Below are 20,945 nucleotides of genomic sequence, written 5' to 3' on the forward strand. Positions count from 1 at the left end.
GACCTTTGCACATAACTAAATACCTCACTAGAGTATAACAACTATAATCATATCCACCATGTACAAGAATATAACTACTATAATACTGCTCCTATGTACAAGAATATAACTACTATAATACTGCTCCTATGTACAAGAATATAACTACTATAATACTGCTCCTATGTACAAGAATATAACTACTATAATACTGCCTCCTATGTACAAGAATATAACTACTATAATACTCCCTCCTATGTACAAGAATATAACTACTATAATACTGCTCCTATGTACAAGAATATAACTACTATAATACTGCTCCTATGTACAGAATATAACTACTATACTGCTCCTATGTACAAGAATATAACTACTATAATACTGCTCCTATGTACAAGAATATAACTACTATAATACTGCTCCTATGTACAAGAATATAACTACTATAATACTGCTCCTATGTACAAGAATATAACTACTATAATACTGCTCCTATGTACAAGAATATAACTACTATAATACTGCTCCTATGTACAAGAATTAACTACTATAATACTGCTCCTATGTACAAGAATATAACTACTATAATACTGCTCCTATGTACAAGAATATAACTACTATAATACTGCTCCTATGTACAAGAATATAACTACTATAATACTGCTCCTATGTACAAGAATATAACTACTATAATACTGCTCCTATGTACAAGAATATAACTACTATATACTGCTCCTATGTACAAGAATATAACTACTATAATACTGCCTCCTATGTACAAGAATATAACTACTATAATACTGCCTCCTATGTACAAGAATATAACTACTATAATACTGCTCCTATGTACAAGAATATAACTACTATAATACTGCCTCCTATGTACAAGAATATAACTACTATAATACTGCTCCTATGTACAAGAATATAACTACTATAATACTGCTCCTATGTACAAGAATATAACTACTATAATACTGCTCCTATGTACAAGAATATAACTACTATAATACTGCTCCTATGTACAAGAATATAACTACTATAATACTGCTCCTATGTACAAGAATATAACTACTATAATACTGCTCCTATGTACAAGAATATAACTACTATAATACTGCTCCTATGTACAAGAATATAACTACTATAATACTGCCTCCTATGTACAAGAATATACCTACTATAATACTGCTCCTATGTACAAGAATATAACTACTATAATACTGCCTCCTATGTACAAGAATATAACTACTATAATACTGCTCCTATGTACAAGAATATAACTACTATAATACTGCTCCTATGTACAAGAATATAACTACTATAATACTGCTCCTATGTACAAGAACATAACTACTATAATACTGCTCCTATGTACAAGAATATAACTACTATAATACTGCACCTATGCACAAGAATATAACTACTATAATACTGCTCCTATGTACAAGAATATAACTACTATAATACTGCTCCTATGTACAAGAATATAACTACTATAATACTGCTCCTATGTACAAGAATATAACTGCTATAATACTGCTCCTATGTACAAGAATATAACTACTATAATACTGCTCCTATGTACAAGAATATAACTACTATAATACTGCTCCTATGTACAAGAATATAACTACTATAATACTGCCTCCTATATACAAGAATATAACTACTATAATACTGCCTCCTATGTACAGGAATATAACTACTATAATACTGCTCCTATGTACAAGAATATAACTACTATAATACTGCCTGCTATGTACAAGAATATAACTACTATAATACTGCTCCTATGCACAAGAATATAACTACTATAATACTGCTCCTATGTACAAGAATATAACTACTATAATACTGCTCCTATGTACAAGAATATAACTACTATAATACTGCTCCTATGTACAAGAATATAACTACTATAATACTGCTCCTATGTACAAGACTATAACTACTATAATACTGCTCCTATGTACAAGAATATAACTACTATAATACTGCTCCTATGTGCAAGAATATAACTACTATAATACTGCCTCCTACGTACAAGAATATAACTACTATAATACTGCTCCTATGTACAGGAATATAACTACTATAATACTGCTCCTATGTACAAGAATATAACTACTATAATACTGCTCCTATGTGCAAGAATATAACTACTATAATACTGCCTCCTATGTGCAAGAATATAACTACTATAATACTGCCTCCTATGTACAAGAATATAGCTGCTATAATACTACGTAATAGTGAATGACCGGGGGGAGGCGGATGGGGGTGTTTGGCGGTTCTTTGGCTAGTCAGTCTTTATATCAGTCTTATTTCGGTGTCGGTTTAAGTTTGCGGTATTCTTTCATACCTATAGGAAAGGTAAGTACTTTTTATAGAGGGGTGTGGCTTGTTAGATGGTTGGGGCTTTTGTTGCCCATGATTCTGTGCCCATAGCCTCTGGCGGTGTTCGCCGTGCCCTGTATCATTATTTTCTTTGGGATTGCGGGGTGAGCACTGACATGGCTACCACTCTTGGACATGAGGGGTTGGGGTGTCACCACATGGCGGGGGATTCCCGGCAGCAGCAGCACAGAGGATTTTATGGGGCGTGTCGTCATGAATCCTGCAGTTTCTTAGACTTTGCACGTCCTTCTCCCTGTTTGTACAGAGACATGTAGACATTGGGGAGCCCCTCTGCACCTCCTTTATGGGGGAGTAGACCATGAGCCCCCCTATATCCTGCTCTCTCCCATGTTACGTATCTGCTGCTTCCATTATAGTGGCGGTATGTTCATAGCAGAGCGACCTCCGCATACAGCCTCACCACAGCAGATGAGCTTAGCAGATGTGGAGTACAACCCTCAGCGGAGCCTGGGGGATTCCTCAGGAAAGTGCTCCTGCTCGCTCCCAGCCGTGGTGTTAATTAGCTAACATTTCATAGCGTCCTTACGCTTTATCCATATAATCCGCCAGCGGCCGCTCGCCTGTTGTGGGCAGGCCTCGCGTCTCGTATATCTGCCTCCATCATAGGAATCACTATCTGTACTACTGAGGCCGCGGGGTACAGAGCTGTACATCTGAACCTCGCCTCTCACTGCTGGAACCTGCGCTACATCCTGAGTCATACTCCACTGATATCCACACTGCAGTCAGTATTCTAATACTCCAATCACATCCAAAGCTGCATTCAGTATTCTAATACTCCAATCACATCCAAAGCTGCATTCAGTATTCTAATACTCCAATCACATCCAAAGCTGCATTCATTATTCTAATACTCCAATCACATCCAAAGCTGCATTCAGTATTCTAATACGCCAATCACATCCAAAGCTGCATTTAGGAATTCTAATATTCAAATCACATCTAACTCTGCATTCAGTATTCTAATACTCTAGTAGCATCAAAAGCTGTATTTAGCATTGTAATACTCCAATAACATCCAAAGCTGCATTCAGTATTGGAATTCTATAGTCTCATTCAAAACTGCATTCAGTATTCTAATCTCTAGTCGCATCCACATCCATAGCTGCATTCATAGTACAATCATCCGATCACATCCAGAGCTGAATTTATAATACTAATTCTCCGGTCACATATGAAGCTGCATTAATAATTCTTATACTCCTGTCACATCTGAAGCTGTATTATAATTCGAATACCCTGGTCACTTCCAGAACTGCATTAATAATTCTAATACTCCGAACACATTTGAAGCTGTATTATAATTCTAATACTCTGGTCACTTCCAGAGCTGCATTAATAATTCTAATACTCTGAACAAATCTGAAGCTGTATTAATATTTCTATTGCACAAGTTACATATAAAGTTTCAGTGATAGTACCAATAGTCCAGTAACATCCAAGCTGCATTTATAATTCTAATACTCTTGTCACATCCAGTGCTACATTCATAATTCTAATGCTCGTATACAGAGCTGCATTTATAATTCTAATACTCCGGTCACATCCAAAGCTGCATTCAGTATTCTAATACTCCAATCACATCCAAAGCTGCATTCAGTATTCTAATACTCCAATCACATCCAAAGCTGCATTCAGTATTCTAATACGCCAATCACATCCAAAGCTGCATTCAGTATTCTAATACTCCAATCACATCCAAAGCTGCATTCAGTATTCTAATACTCCAATCACATCCAAAGCTGCATTCAGTATTCTAATACTCCAATCACATCCAAAGCTGCATTCAGTATTCTAATACGCCAATCACATCCAAAGCTGCATTCAGTATTCTAATACTCCAATCACATCCAAAGCTGCATTCAGTATTCTAATACTCCAATCACATCCAAAGCTGCATTCAGTATTCTAATACGCCAATCACATCCAAAGCTGCATTTAGGAATTCTAATATTCAAATCACATCTAACTCTGCATTCAGTATTCTAATACTCTAGTAGCATCAAAAGCTGTATTTAGCATTGTAATACTCCAATAACATCCAAAGCTGCATTCAGTATTGGAATTCTATAGTCTCATTCAAAACTGCATTCAGTATTCTAATCTCTAGTCGCATCCACATCCATAGCTGCATTCATAGTACAATCATCCGATCACATCCAGAGCTGAATTTATAATACTAATTCTCCGGTCACATATGAAGCTGCATTAATAATTCTTATACTCCTGTCACATCTGAAGCTGTATTATAATTCGAATACCCTGGTCACTTCCAGAACTGCATTAATAATTCTAATACTCCGAACACATTTGAAGCTGTATTATAATTCTAATACTCTGGTCACTTCCAGAGCTGCATTAATAATTCTAATACTCTGAACAAATCTGAAGCTGTATTAATATTTCTATTGCACAAGTTACATATAAAGTTTCAGTGATAGTACCAATAGTCCAGTAACATCCAAGCTGCATTTATAATTCTAATACTCTTGTCACATCCAGTGCTACATTCATAATTCTAATGCTCGTATACAGAGCTGCATTTATAATTCTAATACTCCGGTCACATCCAAAGCTGAAATTCATAATTATATTACACTAGTTACATCTAACTCTGCAGCAATAGTACTTTAAATCCAGTAAAATCCAAAGCTGCATCCTTAATGTCAATAATCCTTTATGTAAAGCTGTGCTCGTAATTGTAATACTCCGTTCACATCCAGATCTGGATTTACTACTATAATACTCCAAGCACATCCAGAGCTGCATTCCTTACCCTTATGTGCCAGTTAAATTGAGAACTGCATTTTACAGCTTGTACAAACCATTTATAATTTGTATACTCTAGCCACAGGCAGAGCTGCTTTTATAATGTTTATACACCAATCACTTCCAGCGCTGCTTTCACAATTCATTTACTCCAGTTGCATCCAGAGCTGCATTCATAATTCTTATGCTGTAGCCACAGCCCTTTGACCCGCTGCCTGGAGTTCAGCCTGCACCACAGGCTGCGGACTGGAGCTGGGGTGACGTCAGGGCTACTGGGTGACCCCTCTCCTTGGTTTTCCAACACTCTGAACATCCCGGGAGGGAAACGTGAGGCACAGGGGAGGCCGGGATAATAGTGAGTAATCTATAGATTAGAGTGGACCTCTCCTGCCACCCAGTGGCTAATGTCAGGTACTGCAGGTGCTGATGCAGCTGGAGGCTATAGGCAGACAGTTGATAGGAATGTACATGGGGATCAGTAATCTAATGATTCTGCTGACACATAGACGTCCTCACTTATTTACTCCGCCCGCGAGATGTGGAATTTCACACTTTTCAGCCTCTGACTCTTCACCTTCTACAGTATTTCAGATAATGCCGATCCAGCCAACAGCAGCCGCCCCAGGAGCATCCAGAGGCCGGCGACAGGCGAAAGGTAAGAGCAGACTCCACTGCCTCTACCCTGTACCCACAGATAACATGGTTTTCTACTGCCACCATCCATGGGTTACATATCACATTAAACAAAGCCCACTCCGCCTTCTGTGATGGAGTCAATAGGTGGAGGCCAGAGCCAATCCTCAGTCCCATCATCCGGAACCAATCCTCAGTCCCATCATCTGGAGCCAATCCTCAGTCCCATCATCCGGAACCAATCCTCAGTCCCATCATCTGGAGCCAAACCTCAGTTCCATCATCTGGAGCCAAACCTCAGTTCCATCTTCTGGAGTCAAACTTCAGTCCCATCATCTGGAGTCAAACTTCAGTCCCATCATCTGGAGTCAAACCTCAGTCCCATCATCTGGAACCAAACCTCAGTCCCATCATCTGGAACCAAACCTCAGTCCCATCATCTGGAACCAAACCTCAGTCCCATCATCTGGAACCAAACCTCAGTCCCATCATCTGGAACCAAACCTCAGTCCCATCATCTGGAACCAAACCTCAGTCCCATCATCTGGAACCAAACCTCAGTCCCATCATCTGGAACCAAACCTCAGTCCCATCATCTGGAACCAAACCTCAGTCCCATCATCTGGAACCAAACCTCAGTCCCATCATCTGGAACCAAACCTCAGTCCCATCATCTGGAACCAAACCTCAGTCCCATCATCTGGAACCAAACCTCAGTCCCATCATCTGGAACCAAACCTCAGTCCCATCTTCTGGAACCAAACCTCAGTCCCATCATCCCAAGTGCACAGATCTCACTCTGCTCAAAAATCTGACTCTGCTCACAGCCTATAGAATCACCTGTGAGTGCAGTTAACCAGAAGAGGTCATACAAACTTCCTATAAGCTGAGATACAAGGGGCTGTTCCTCAGTCCTATCATCTGGAACCAAGCCTCAGTCCCATCATCCAGAACTAATCCACAGTCCTATGTTCCGCAACCAAACCTCAGTCCCATCATCTGGATCCAAACCTTGGTTGCATCTTCTGGAACTAAACCTCAGTCCCATCATCTTGAACTAAACCTCAGTCCCATCATCTGGAACCAAAACTCAGTCCCATCATCTGGAACCAAAACTCAGTCCCATCATCTGGAACCAAAACTCAGTCCCATCATCTGGAACCAAAACTCAGTCCCATCATCTGGAACCAAAACTCAGTCCCATCATCTGGAACCAAAACTCAGTCCCATCATCTGGAACCAAAACTCAGTCCCATCATCTGGAACCAAAACTCAGTCCCATCATCTGGAACCAAAACTCAGTCCCATCCTCTGGAACCAAAACTCAGTCCCATCCTCTGGAACCAAAACTCAGTCCCATCATCTGGAACCAAAACTCAGTCCCATCATCTGGAACCAAAACTCAGTCCCATCATCTGGAACCAAAACTCAGTCCCATCCTCTGGAACCAAAACTCAGTCCCATCATCTGGAACCAAAACTCAGTCCCATCATCTGGAACCAAAACTCAGTCCCATCATCTGGAACCAAAACTCAGTCCCATCATCTGGAACCAAAACTCAGTCCCATCATCTGGAACCAAAACTCAGTCCCATCATCTGGAACCAAAACTCAGTCCCATCATCTGGAACCAAAACTTAGTCCCATCATCTAGAGCCAGACCTCAGTCCCATCATCCGGAGCCAAACCTCAGTCCCATCATCCGGAGCCAAACCTCAGTCCCATTATCCGGAGCCAAACCTCAGTACCATCATCTGGAACTAAACCTCAGTCCCATCATCCGGAACCAAACCTTAGTCCCATCATCCAGAACCAAACCTTAGTCCCATCATCCAGAACTAAACCACAGTCCTATCATCGGAACCAAACCTCTGTCCCATCTTCTGGAACCAAACCTCTGTCCCATCTTCTGGAACCAAACCTCTGTCCCATCTTCTGGAACCAAACCTCAGTCCCATCATCTGGAGCCAAACCTCAGTTCCATCTTCTGGACCCAAACCTCAGTTCCATCTTCTGGAACCAAACCTCAGTCCCATCATCTGGAACCAAACCTCTGTACCATCATCTGCAACTAAACCTAAATCCCATCATCCCGAGTGCACAGATCTCACTCTGTGCTAAAATCTGACTCTGCTCACAGCCTATAGAATCACCTGTGAGTGCAGTTAACCAGAAGAGGTCATACAGACATCCTGTAAGCTGAGATACAAGGGGCTGTTGCTCAGTCACATCCTCCAGAACTAATCCACAGTCCTATCATACAGAACCAAACATCAGTCCCATCGTCTGGACTCTGGTACTAAACTTCGGTCCCATCTTCTGGAACCAAACCTCAGTCCCATCATCCGGAGCCAAACCTCAGTCCCATTATCCGGAGCCAAACCTCAGTACCATCATCTGGAACTAAACCTCAGTCCCATCATCCGGAACCAAACCTTAGTCCCATCATCCAGAACCAAACCTTAGTCCCATCATCCAGAACTAAACCACAGTCCTATCATCGGAACCAAACCACAGTCCCATCTTCTGGAACCAAACCTCTGTCCCATCTTCTGGAACCAAACCTCTGTCCCATCTTCTGGAACCAAACCTCAGTCCCATCATCTGGAGCCAAACCTCAATCCCATCATCTGGAGCCAAACCTCAGTTCCATCTTCTGGACCCAAACCTCAGTTCCATCTTCTGGAACCAAACCTCAGTCCCATCATCTGGAACCAAACCTCTGTACCATCATCTGCAACTAAACCTAAATCCCATCATCCCGAGTGCACAGATCTCACTCTGTGCTAAAATCTGACTCTGCTCACAGCCTATAGAATCACCTGTGAGTGCAGTTAACCAGAAGAGGTCATACAGACATCCTGTAAGCTGAGATACAAGGGGCTGTTGCTCAGTCACATCCTCCAGAACTAATCCACAGTCCTATCATACAAAACCAAACATCAGTCCCATCATCTGGAACTAAACCTCAATCTCATCATCCCAAGTGCACAGATCTCACTCTGTGCTAAAATCTGACTTTCCTCACAGCCTATAGAATCACCTTTGAGTGCAGTTAACTAGAAGAGGTCATACAGACATCCAGTAAGCTGAGATACAAGGGGCTGTTTGCAGAGACCTCACACTGCTTTAGCTGTTTCTTTGCTGCTAGTGACTTGGAGGTGACACAGTGGTCAGTGACCACAGAGGTCCTTCATGTCACCTACAGCACAACTGTAGAGGCAAGAACCCTGTAAACAACTCTTTATATCTCAGTTTACAAGTCCATGGTCAGTCTTTGTTTTAAAGATGCTAATTCTGATACATACTCACTATATACAGATTATACAGCCACCACTAGGGGGAGCTCACTACATACAGATTATACAGTCACCACTAGAGGGAGCTCACTACATGCAGATTATACAGTCACCACTAGAGGGAGCTCACTACATACAGATTATACAGCCACCACTAGAGGGAGCTCACTACATACAGATAATACAGTCACCACTAGAGGGAGCTCACTACATACAGATTATACAGCCACCACTAGAGGGAGCTCACTACATACAGATAATACAGCCACCACTAGAGGGAGCTCACTACATACAGATTATACAGCCACCACTAGAGGGAGCTCACTACATACAGAATATACAGCCACCACTAGAGGGAGCTCACTACATACAGATTATACAGTCACCACTAGAGGGAGCTCACTACATACAGATTATTCAGCCACCACTAGAGGGAGCTCACTACATACAGATTATACAGCCACCACTAGAGGGAGCTCACTACATACAGATTATACAGCCACCCCTAGAGGGAGCTCACTACATACAGATTATACAGTCACCACTAGAGGGAGCTCACTACATACAGATTATACAGCCACCACTAGAGGGAGCTCACCACATACAGATTATACAGCCACCACTAGAGGGAGCTCACTACATACAGATTATACAGCCACCACTAGAGGGAGCTCACTATATACAGATTATACAGCCACAACTAGAGGGAGCTCACTACATACAGATTATACAGCCACCACTAGAGGGAGCTCACTACATACAGATTATACAGCCACCACTAGAGGGAGCTCACTACATACAGATTATACAGTCACCACTAGAGGGAGCTCACTACATACAGATTATTTAGCTCATTGAATCCAATAATAATTGTGTCTTCAGTGAGCTCCCTCTAGTGGTGGCTGCAATCTTAGTTCTATCATGTCCTTTTATAAGAAGTTGGATTTTCAGCTCTTTAACTGAAAAATCAGCCCCAACCACTAAGGATTTTATACTATTAATCAGCACAGAATTTTGACTTTAAAACAATATGATGTTGAAAGGTGACCTTCATATAAAAACCAGTGTAACATGTGACCTTCTCCGTATATAAATGACTCTTCTGTCGTTTTGTGTGGTCATTTCAGGGCTTCCCGCTGCGCAGACACCCCCATCCCGCTCACAGGCGACAGCCAGACTGACGCAGATATCCTGGCCTTTGTCAGAGCGCGGCAGAACCTGCTGACCAGAAAAGGTAACATCAGGTGTCCTCCAATATGGCTGCTGTTAAAGGGACCGCCACCCAGCTTTTCTACAGTCCTGATCGGTATATGGGCCCAGTTGTAGTCCTCTCCCCGTTCACCACATGACTAGTCGGGGCTCTAGAAAAGCTGGGTGACAGTTGATGCTACACACATTAAAGCTCCTAGATGTCACCCAGCTTTTCCTATCTCCTGAATGGTAAATCAGGTCAGTCTGTTTACCAGTCAGGATTTTGTGTAATTGCTACCCAGCTTTCCTGGGACCAGATACGGCAATGAAAACCTATGAAGCTATGTAACCGTGGTGCTGCGAGGAGCAGGGGCGTCGCTCGTTAGCCGCGTCATGTACGCCATAATCCTCCTAATTTTCTCTCCTCGCCTTGTGCAGTAAGCACTGACTTATCAGAGCCGCTCAGATAAAACGGTTTTCCATGAGCGCGGCGCAGGCAGCATATGGCGCCCGTGCTGCGGATTATCAGGCAGCTTATCAGCGTGTAAACACAGAGAGGAGCAGGTAAACATGGGGGGCACTCCGGCCCCTTCTCCGCTTATCTGGATTCTCTGATGTGTTCACTCTGCACTGTAAGAAATAGACTAACAATAGCCGGCGCTGCGCAGTCATGTGACCTCCATGATCCCGCCGCCAAGATTTCTCAGGATACAGAATAATACGTGACTCGTCCTGCACTGTTATACCTTATGGCTTCCTGGAGAAGATTTCACATGGGAAGAGGCCAGGTTGTGCTGGAAGTTTACAGTCAACCGATGGAGCAGCGCCCCCTGGAGATTGTGCAGTGGGAGAGAGATACCAGTTATGTATTACAATGAAGCAGCGCCCCCTGATGGCCAGATTATGATAAAATACTGTAAAAAAAAATAGTTTAGTTTATGGATAATTTATATTGAAGCAGCGCCCCCCGATGGTCAGATTATGGTAAAATGCGGTAATTTACTAGTTTAGTTATGTGCTACGATGACGCGCCGCCACCTAATGGTCAGATTATTATAAAATACTAGTTTAGTTTATAGACAGTTTATATTGAACAGCACCACCTGGTGGTCATATTGTGAGAAAATACTGAAAAACACTAATTTCATTTATGGATAGTTTATACTGAAGCAGCGCCCCCTAATGGTCAGATTATGGTAAAATATTATTTTAAAAAACTAGTTTGGTTTATCGCTGTTTTGAAGCAGCGCCCCCCTGATGGTCAGATTTTTATAAAATACTGTGAAATACTAGTTTAGGGTATGGATAGTTTATATTTAAGCAGCGCTCCCTTGTGATCAGATAATGATAAAATACTAGTTCCCCCTGATGGTCAGATAATAAAATACTGGTTTCCTTTATGGGTAGTTTATAGTGAAGCAGCGCCCCCTGATGGTCAGATTATAATAAAATACTGGTTTCCTTTATGGGTAGTTTATAGTGAAGCAGCGCCCCCTGATGGTCAGATTATAATAAAATACTGGTTTCCTTTATGGGTAGTTTATATTGAAGCAGCGCCCCCTGATGGTCAGATTATAATAAAATACTGGTTTCCTTTATGGGTAGTTTATAGTGAAGCAGCGCCCCCTGATGGTCAGATTATAATAAAATACTGGTTTCCTTTATGGGTAGTTTATATTGAAGCAGCGCCCCCTTGTGGTCAGATTATAATAAAATACTGGTTTCCTTTATGGGTAGTTTATATTGAAGCAGCGCCCCCTTGTGGTCAGATTATAATAAAATACTGGTTTCCTTTATGGGTAGTTTATATTGAAGCAGCGCCCCCTGATGGTCAGATTATAATAAAATACTGGTTTCCTTTATGGGTAGTTTATAGTGAAGCAGCGCCACCTTGTGGTCAGGTTATAATAAAATACTGGTTTCCTTTATGGGTAGTTTATATTGAAGCAGCGCCCCCTGATGGTCAGATTATAATAAAATACTGGTTTCCTTTATGGGTAGTTTATATTGAAGCAGCGCCCCCTGATGGTCAGATTATAATAAAATACTGGTTTCCTTTATGGGTAGTTTATCATGAAGCAGCGCCCCCTAATGGTCAGATTATAATAAAATACTGGTTTCCTTTATGGGTAGTTTATATTGAAGCAGCGCCACCTTGTGGTCAGATTATAATAAAATACTGGTTTCCTTTATGGGTAGTTTATATTGAAGCAGCGCCCCCTTGTGGTCAGGTTATAATAAAATACTGGTTTCCTTTATGGGTAGTTTATATTGAAGCAGCGCCCCCTGATGGTCATATTATAATAAAATACTGGTTTCCTTTATGGGTAGTTTATATTGAAGCAGCGCCCCCTGATGGTCATATTATAATAAAATACTGGTTTCCTTTATGGGTAGTTTATCATGAAGCAGCGCCCCCTGATGGTCAGATTATAATAAAATACTGGTTTCCTTTATGGGTAGTTTATATTGAAGCAGCGCCACCTTGTGGTCAGATTATAATAAAATACTGGTTTCCTTTATGGGTAGTTTATATTGAAGCAGCGCCCCCTTGTGGTCAGGTTATAATAAAATACTGGTTTCCTTTATGGGTAGTTTATATTGAAGCAGCGCCCCCTGATGGTCATATTATAATAAAATACTGGTTTCCTTTATGGGTAGTTTATATTGAAGCAGCGCCCCCTGCTGGTCAGATTATAATAAAATACTGGTTTCCTTTATGGGTAGTTTATACTGAAGCAGCGCCACCTTGTGGTCAGATTATAATAAAATACTGGTTTCCATTATGGGTAGTTTATATTGAAGCAGCGCCCCCTTGTGGTCAGGTTATAATAAAATACTGGTTTCCTTTATGGGTAGTTTATATTGAAGCAGCGCCCCCTGATGGTCAGATTATAATAAAATACTGGTTTCCATTATGGGTAATTTATATTGAAGCAGCGCCCCCTTGTGGTCAGGTTATAATAAAATACTGGTTTCCATTATGGGTAGTTTATATTGAAGCAGCGCCCCCTGATGGTCAGATTATAATAAAATACTGGTTTCCATTATGGGTAGTTTATATTGAAGCAGCGCCACCTTGTGGTCAGATTATAATAAAATACTGGTTTCCTTTATGGGTAGTTTATATTGAAGCAGCGCCACCTTGTGGTCAGGTTATGCTGAACTGCTGTGAGTAGATTTAGTACAATGGGTATTGTATACTGCAGGGATCAGCAACCTTGGCACTTACTCCAGCTGCAGTGAAACTACAACTCCCAGCATGCAAACTTACTCGGCTGTTCCTGTAACTCCCAGAGAAGTGAAAGGAGGATTCTGGGAGTTGTAGTTTCAGAACAGGTGGAGGTTGCTGCTCCCTGGTATGCTGCATACAGTGACCTCCTCAGCTCCCCCTAGTGGTGGCTGCACATACAGAGTTGTATACAGGGGAGTTGGCGCGGTGTGTGTGAAGATACAGGATGGATGGGAACAGGGGGGTAAACCCTCAGCTTTGTGCGTCTGCATCGTCCCCCGCACTAGTTGTGTCATTACTTCATTGTGACGAACAAACCTGAAAATGGCACCGCTTATCTCACTGTTTAGCCGCTGCTCCTGGTGGCCGCCGTTCTAGTCTGTCCTGATGTGTGCAGCTGAGGAGCAGACGGTGGGCGGCTGGTAGAGCTGCCACCTGCTAATGAAGTTCCTCCGCCTCATTACTCTGATGCCACTGACTCATCAGCCCGCATTTATCATCGTGCCCACTCATCCCTATGACCCGTGCAAAGTGCTTTTCCACTGCAGAAAAATAATACACCACACGGGAGTGCGCTGAAGAGTGCGCCAACCGCCGCCAGATATGTCTGATAATCCTCAGGCCCTTCAGATAGCGGCTTCTGTTTCCTCACCCGCCGTGTGAGCGTCTGGATCAATAAACCCATTTAGGACAAGCAGGAAACCTGCAGATACTTTGTTAGTTTTGGCGCTCCGAGACTGATTTACATACAAACTTCACATTCCACTCACATCCAGAGCTGCAAATGTACTGTTACATCATGTCTTGTGCTCCACTCACATCCAGAGCTGCAGGCATTATTCTGTTATTACAGCCCTACTTCAGTCACATCCAGAGCTGCAGGCATTATTCTTTTATTACAGCACTACATCAGTCACATCCAGAGCTGCAGGCATTATTCTATTATTACAGCACTACATCAGTCATATCCAGAGCTGCAGGCATTATTCTTTTATTACAGCACTACTTCAGTCACATCCAGAGCTGCAGGCATTATTCTGTTATTACAGCACTACATCAGTCACATCCAGAGCTGCAGGCATTATTCTATTATTACAGCACTACATCAGTCATATCCAGAGCTGCAGGCATTATTCTATTATTACAGCACTACATCAGTCACATCCAGAGCTGCAGGCATTATTCTTTTATTACAGCACTACATCAGTCACATCCAGAGCTGCAGGCATTATTCTTTTATTACAGCACTACTTCAGTCACAACCAGAGCTGCAGGCAATATTCTGTTATTACAGCACTACATCAGTCACATCCAGAGCTGCTTTCATATTCCTACTGTTCCACCCTATAGTCACACCCAGAGCTGTCTTCATAAACCTGCTCCTAAATCCTGTAACATCCAGGGCGTTCTTCATAACCCTGTTGCCACATCTCATATTGTACTCTAGTGACCTCCAGAGCTGCATTCACAATTCTACTGTTACGTCATATACAACAGTCACATCCAGACCTGAATTGGCAATTCTTTTGTGACATGCGGTCTTATACAGCAGTCACATCAAGATCTGCATTCACTATTCTGCTGTTTACAGCACATCGTATACTCCAGTCACATCCAGAGCTGCATTCACAATCCTTTTCTTTAAAGATATCTATACTTAACGTGGGCCCCGCAGTGAGATTTCTGACTGATTTACTGTATTTTTTGGCAAGAATGTTTTAATTATAAAAATCATGCTTTCAGTTATGTCGGGAAAAGCGGAGCAGAATCACACGGCTAAATCTCCGCATACCGCTCCATGTCCGCAGCTTCTCTGCTATAGTACATGATAAAGCGGTCTGCCTGCAGCCACCACTAGGGGGAGCTCAGTGCATAGGAATTCATACAGCTACCAAAGCTGTAAAACTCTCTTTGCACTGAGCTCCCCCTAGTGGCAGCTGCTGGAAAAATGCCTAGGAGTCCAGCGCTGGGCCCCACAGCAGCCGCGTGGTCAGCCTCCATGCTCGGCCCAGGCAGATCTTACAGTGTGTGATGTCCTTGACCCTAGAAGTCCCTATAGAGGGCGTCACCTGGGTGATAGCCACCCGTGTCATGGAGGGGAGAGGTGGAGTAGTAGTAGTACGCCTGCTATGTTACACATGTGATTTGTGACCAATGCAGATGGAGAGGAGAGGTGGAGTAGTAGTTCTCTTATTTTACACATGTGATTAGTGACCAGTGGGGATGAAGGGAGAGTAGGAGTAGTAGTACACCTGCTATTTTACATGTCATTAGTCACTGGATCCAGGTCCGGAGTATTTGGAGTCTTCAGGTTTAGGCTACATTCACACATCAGTATTTTTCTATAATCCGAATTTCGGTCCGTTTTTTGCGGATCCGTTGTTCCTGAAAATATTTCCGTATGTCATCCATATGTCATCCGTTTTTTGCGGATCCGCAAAAAACGGAAACATGTATACATTTCAATAATCAAATAAAGTTGTTTGGATTTCTTTGAAAAAAAAAAATATATATATATTTGCTATGTGTTTCCAGGAACGGATTCCGCAAAAAACGGAAGACATACGGAATGACATCCGAATGTCTTCCGTTTTTTGCGGAACCATTGACTTTGCATTGTACCAGGATCCGATTTTTCAGGAACATAATAGGACATGTTTTATATTTAAACGGACATGCGGAACGGAACAACGGAAACGGACAGCACACATTGTGCTGTCCGATTTTTTCCAGGACCCATTGAAAATGAATGGGTCCAGATCTGGTCCTGATCTGTTCCGCAAAAAACGGAACAGATCAGGAAAGAAAAAACGGACGTGTGAATGGACCCTTAGGGTAACAGTTTGGATATCGACATGAATTTGGCAGCTTATTTTCGTGTGGTTTTCTATCATTTTTGTACCCAGAATTTTAGCTTTTTTAGAATTTTTACTAGCGTTTTTATTTGTGTTTGCATCTGATAAATTATATCTGTTACTCTGTGCCTGTTTTAGGGCGATTGGATCAGGGACTGCATAAACTTTCACACATGCGGCCAGATCCGGCAATCCGGACACAAACGGATGCATTTGTCAGACGGATCTGGATACGGATCCGTCTGCCAAATGCATTGAAATACCGTATCCGTCTCTCCTGGGTCATCCGGAAAAAAACCGGATCTGGAATTTTTAATATTTTTGCATTTTTAAAGGTCTGCGCATGGACAGACCGGAAAACCGGATCCATTTTGCCGGAACCCTTAATGCTGGATCCGGCAAGTGTTCAGGATTTTTGGCCGGAGATAAAACTGCAGAATGCTGCGGTATTTTCTCCGGCCAAAAAACGTAAGAGGGACTGAACTGATGCATCCTGATCGGATCGCTCTCCCTTCAGAATTCTTTAGGATAAAACTGATCAGTTCTTTTCCGGTATTGAGCCCCTAGGACGGAACTCAGCGCCGGAAAGGAATAACGCAAGTGTGAAAGTAGCCTAACAGCAGTGATAAGGCAGGAGGTCGGCTTTTTGGGGTATTTTATTTGTATTTTCTATCCATTTTTATGCGCTCCCCCTCCCTCGGACTTTCTACACGCTATTTGCCTCTTGTCACCAGCCCGGCCCAGCAGGAGCCTCCCAGTGCTGCCGCCATCCTGCCGCCTGTTGTACAGGTGAGATGTGTCTCCTCCTGGAAACAGATCCGGCTTCATGGCTGAGCCATCCTGTGACCAGGACTGATCACTATGATGCAGTGAGTTTGGGTTGGATGAACCGCGGTCGGTCCGGGAAATGTTTCCCTCAGACAGAGCGGGTTTCGTAGAGCCCACTCGCCCATAGTAGAGCCGGCAGAGGGTCAGGGAGGATCTTCGTGTATCCGGGGGGATGTAGACCGGACCAATGAAGGTTTAAGATATGGAAGAGCAATGTGGATCCGTTATGATGGTCGCCCCTACACTAGCTCTGCAGACAGACCCTCTACTGGGGGCACTGGTGTATTTTTTGGAGAAGGGTCTCAGTTGCAGGGTCAGAGAGGAGCAGCCCCTCTGGTTCCATCGGTAAGATTAGAAGTGGGAGAAACTGGCAGTGTAGAAAAGTGCGTCTCCATAAAGTGCGCCGTGAGCCTTATCCGTTCCTTCTCTGCGGGGATCTAAACCTGCAGATTTCTGCACAGATTTGCTGCACGTTCCTTTCTAGATGTCAGAAAAACAGGCGTAGTTGTATTTTTTCTGAGCCCTAAAATGCGTCATATTTATCACTGGCACGCTGCAGTGTTCTGGCACAAAATGGTGTCTTGTGTCTGCAGCGGTGCTCTGGGAATCAGGCATGCGCAGCAGAGCGCAGGCTGCAGCAATCTATACTGCACATGCGCCCACAGGGCCAGGCAAGATCTCCCCTGCTGGCCCTGTCCCTCAAAGCTGATTCACAAAAAGGAGCATAGCTTTTGGTGCCAAGAGGTGCAACGGCGTCACCCTCGTTGCACCAAACAGCTCATTTGCACATAAATGATGCCTCAGGAATGCAGGCACCAACTGGGATGGCGGAAAAGCCTTGGAACCTGAGACTTGCCTTGGATTACTGTGGGGGTACGTGGTGATAAATGAGGCATCTGAAAGTGCGGCGGAACGTCAGGGTGAAGGCGGGAGATCAGGGGATAGACGTGCGTTCTATGACTCTAGCACGTCTAGGCTGAAAGTCCATACGGGAACCTCCATAACGTAAAGGATTCGCCTGACCCTATGATGTCATCAGGAGCCCTTCGGGTGGCTGAGCGGATCACATTTACTTTGCCGACAGATACAGAAGGTTAGCGGGGCCCAGTGTTACGGTACCAATGCGCCAGCGTCCTCTGGGTATATGTGTGTGCTCTATGCCGCCATTCACACTCGTGTCGCTCTCCTCCACAGGCTCCGGACATCAGTGAGTTCTCTTCACCTGCCCAGCATTAGCGTACAGCAGACACATCAGCAAGTCCGGGGGGTGATCAGCGGCGCCGGCTGAGGATTGAGCCATTAATCCTGAGAGATGAACAGTCCGAGGGTCATGAAGCTGCATCGTAAGAACCGCCACAAAACCATCTGCGCCATTATCCCAAGTGTTTTCTTGGAGAAATAGTTTCAGGAAATGTCGGTCTTCACATAAGATTTTTGCAAACCGGACTCCAGAGAAAAACTAAAACCGCGAGTGTCAGGACGTCATGAGGCGGCGCAGGCGCTCCGAAAATCACATTGTGTGACGGAGACTTATCACAGTCTTATACGTAACGGCCAACCCAAAAAGACCGGAAAAGAGGCGATTCCTCTGAGGACTCTGCAAATTTAAGGGGGGACTCTCACCTAGTGACATTCACAGGGATCCAGGAAGCTGAGATATGGGGAGATGTTTGCGCTATAGATCGTTGGCGTGCTAATCAGTGAATTAAATGAGCGAGGGCTCATGCACACGGCCGTAGTTTAGCTCTGCCTCCGATCTGCGTTTTTTTGTGGATCGGATGCAGACCCATTCATAGCACCACAAAAGATGGCGACAGCATCCATAAATCCATTCCGCGACCCTGCAGAAAATATAGAAAATGTCAAAGACAAGGATCGGACATTTCTGCAGGAGAACAAAAAAAAAAAAAACATGGCGGCAAGCACTCGGCCGGGATCCATGGATATGGCCGTGTGCATTAGCCTTGAACCAAATAGGCAGCTCTACTGCTTGAGGGCCTTGCAAACAGCCCCTCATATCTCAGCTTCCTGAAACTCTGCAAGTTAGGCCTCATGCACATGACCGTAGTCATGGTCCACATCCGAGCCGCAGTTTTTGCAGCTCGGGCGCGGACCCATTCACTTCAAAGATGCAGACTGCACTCCGTGTGCTGTCCGCATCCGTTGCTCCATTCCGGATCCGCAAAAAACGGATCGGTCGTGTGCATGAGGCCTAAGACCATGTTTGGGACCATTACACCTGACTAGAGCTATCTGGGTTCATTCAGAATGATCAAACATCCCCAGTAAAATTCCGTTATCCGACATCTGATCTTCTATCACACATCGATACAGATTTTTAGACGCGGGAAGGCCTGACCGGATCCATTGCCTCCTGTGATTTGTATATTATGTATTTCTTACCACAGATATTTATTGTCCATTGTAATAAAATTTATGGAAACGTCAGTCTTTGCTTTGACTGTGACTTGTGCGGCTTCCTTCAGGTTATCCGTGGGAGATACATCCCCTGACGGCGGCAGATTATCTCCGGCTGCCATAATTGTGCCTGCTGGGTGGATAACAGAATGTGTGCATCACTCTGCGTCTGCCACTGTGGGGCGCAAGTGAGGCTGATTGAAAACAGCACAGGGTAATATCAGACAACGTGTCTCCCATGATGCTTTGCTTTATGTTGTAATGAAAAGTTCCTCAACTTTCTAATATATTTTCTGTTTGCATTTCTCTTAATTTTCAAGATCATGGCTTGCCGCCTGTGAATAAAAACTGTCTTTTTTTTTTTTTTTTATATCCAGAGAGTGAAAACCTCCTGCAGACCGAATAACTTTCACAGCTTAGGCTTTGTTGCAGTCTGGATGTCAGTAAGATTACATTGTTGCAAACTATCAGTTTGTGCTTCTGGTGCATTGAGCTCATAAATTATTTTGTAGACTTGATAGAACTGCAGCAAACCCTCAGCTGTGAGAAGTGTTGTGGCTGTGCAGAGTTTTATACCGTCCTCCTAATTCGCTGCAAAGTCCCGTTTATTTGCTGAGCAGCATATTTGCAGAGATGCGTCAGTGTAGCGGGGAAGGGCTGGTCGATTGTATTGTGGTGCTTACGCTGAGGCTGCGCTATTGTGGGGGCTGTTTTGGGGAAGTGTTCAAAATTTGAGGGTGAGACTTATGTTCAAAATAAAGTTTGCACCCCCTTACAAAAAGCAGTTCTCAGAAATGTGGAAATGTCTTTCTGGGGTCTTCTTACCTGTATTACTAGTGAATATAAAAACTTTGTAATATATTTTATTACAGAAAAATGCCTCTTTCACCACTTATCAGACACTTATTCTTGTTCCCCTCAACTCGTTAACTGATCACTCATGGAGATGAGGCAGATTATCGGCTCCCAGAGGGATCAGGTTACAGTTGCTGCCCATAGAAGTCCATGAGGAGAGAGAAGCTGCAGCGTGAGAGAGGCACAGACACAGAGAGACACTGCTTCAGTTCTGTATGTTTTCTAGCTTGCGCCCATGGCTGGGTTCTCAGCCACACTGCCCAGTACTGCTGTATAATGTCCTCCATGCTGCTTCTGCGGGAAACTACAGACATATAAGGGAGATCTCCTCCATGTGCAGGGTATGGGAGACATCATAGCAGCTACAAACTCAGAGAAAAATGACCATTAGAGATGGAACCTGCCGAGGTAAGAACCTGGTTAAATATGCAGAGTCATATAATGGTTCTCATGAACACAAACG

The 20,945-nt window shown here is 43.4% G+C and overlaps 1 protein-coding gene across 4 annotated transcripts in view; it reads left to right on the top strand.

The window, feature by feature from the left end:
- KIF6 (kinesin family member 6) overlaps positions 1–19,657 on the top strand; it is a 142,287-nt gene extending 122,630 nt beyond the window's left edge. For all 4 annotated transcript variants that reach the window (XM_044286581.1, XM_044286584.1, XM_044286582.1 and 1 more), the window contains 3 exons: positions 5,756–5,827; positions 10,231–10,337; positions 18,404–19,657. In XM_044286581.1, coding sequence (XP_044142516.1) covers positions 5,756–5,827; positions 10,231–10,337; positions 18,404–18,420 — 196 coding nt within the window. In that variant the 3' untranslated portion in view covers positions 18,421–19,657. The remainder of the gene's footprint in view (positions 1–5,755; positions 5,828–10,230; positions 10,338–18,403) is intronic.
- Positions 19,658–20,945: the final 1,288 nt, after the last annotated feature.

This window comes from Bufo gargarizans, chromosome 3, assembly GCF_014858855.1.
Source record: "Bufo gargarizans isolate SCDJY-AF-19 chromosome 3, ASM1485885v1, whole genome shotgun sequence".
Lineage (NCBI taxonomy): Eukaryota > Metazoa > Chordata > Amphibia > Anura > Bufonidae > Bufo > Bufo gargarizans.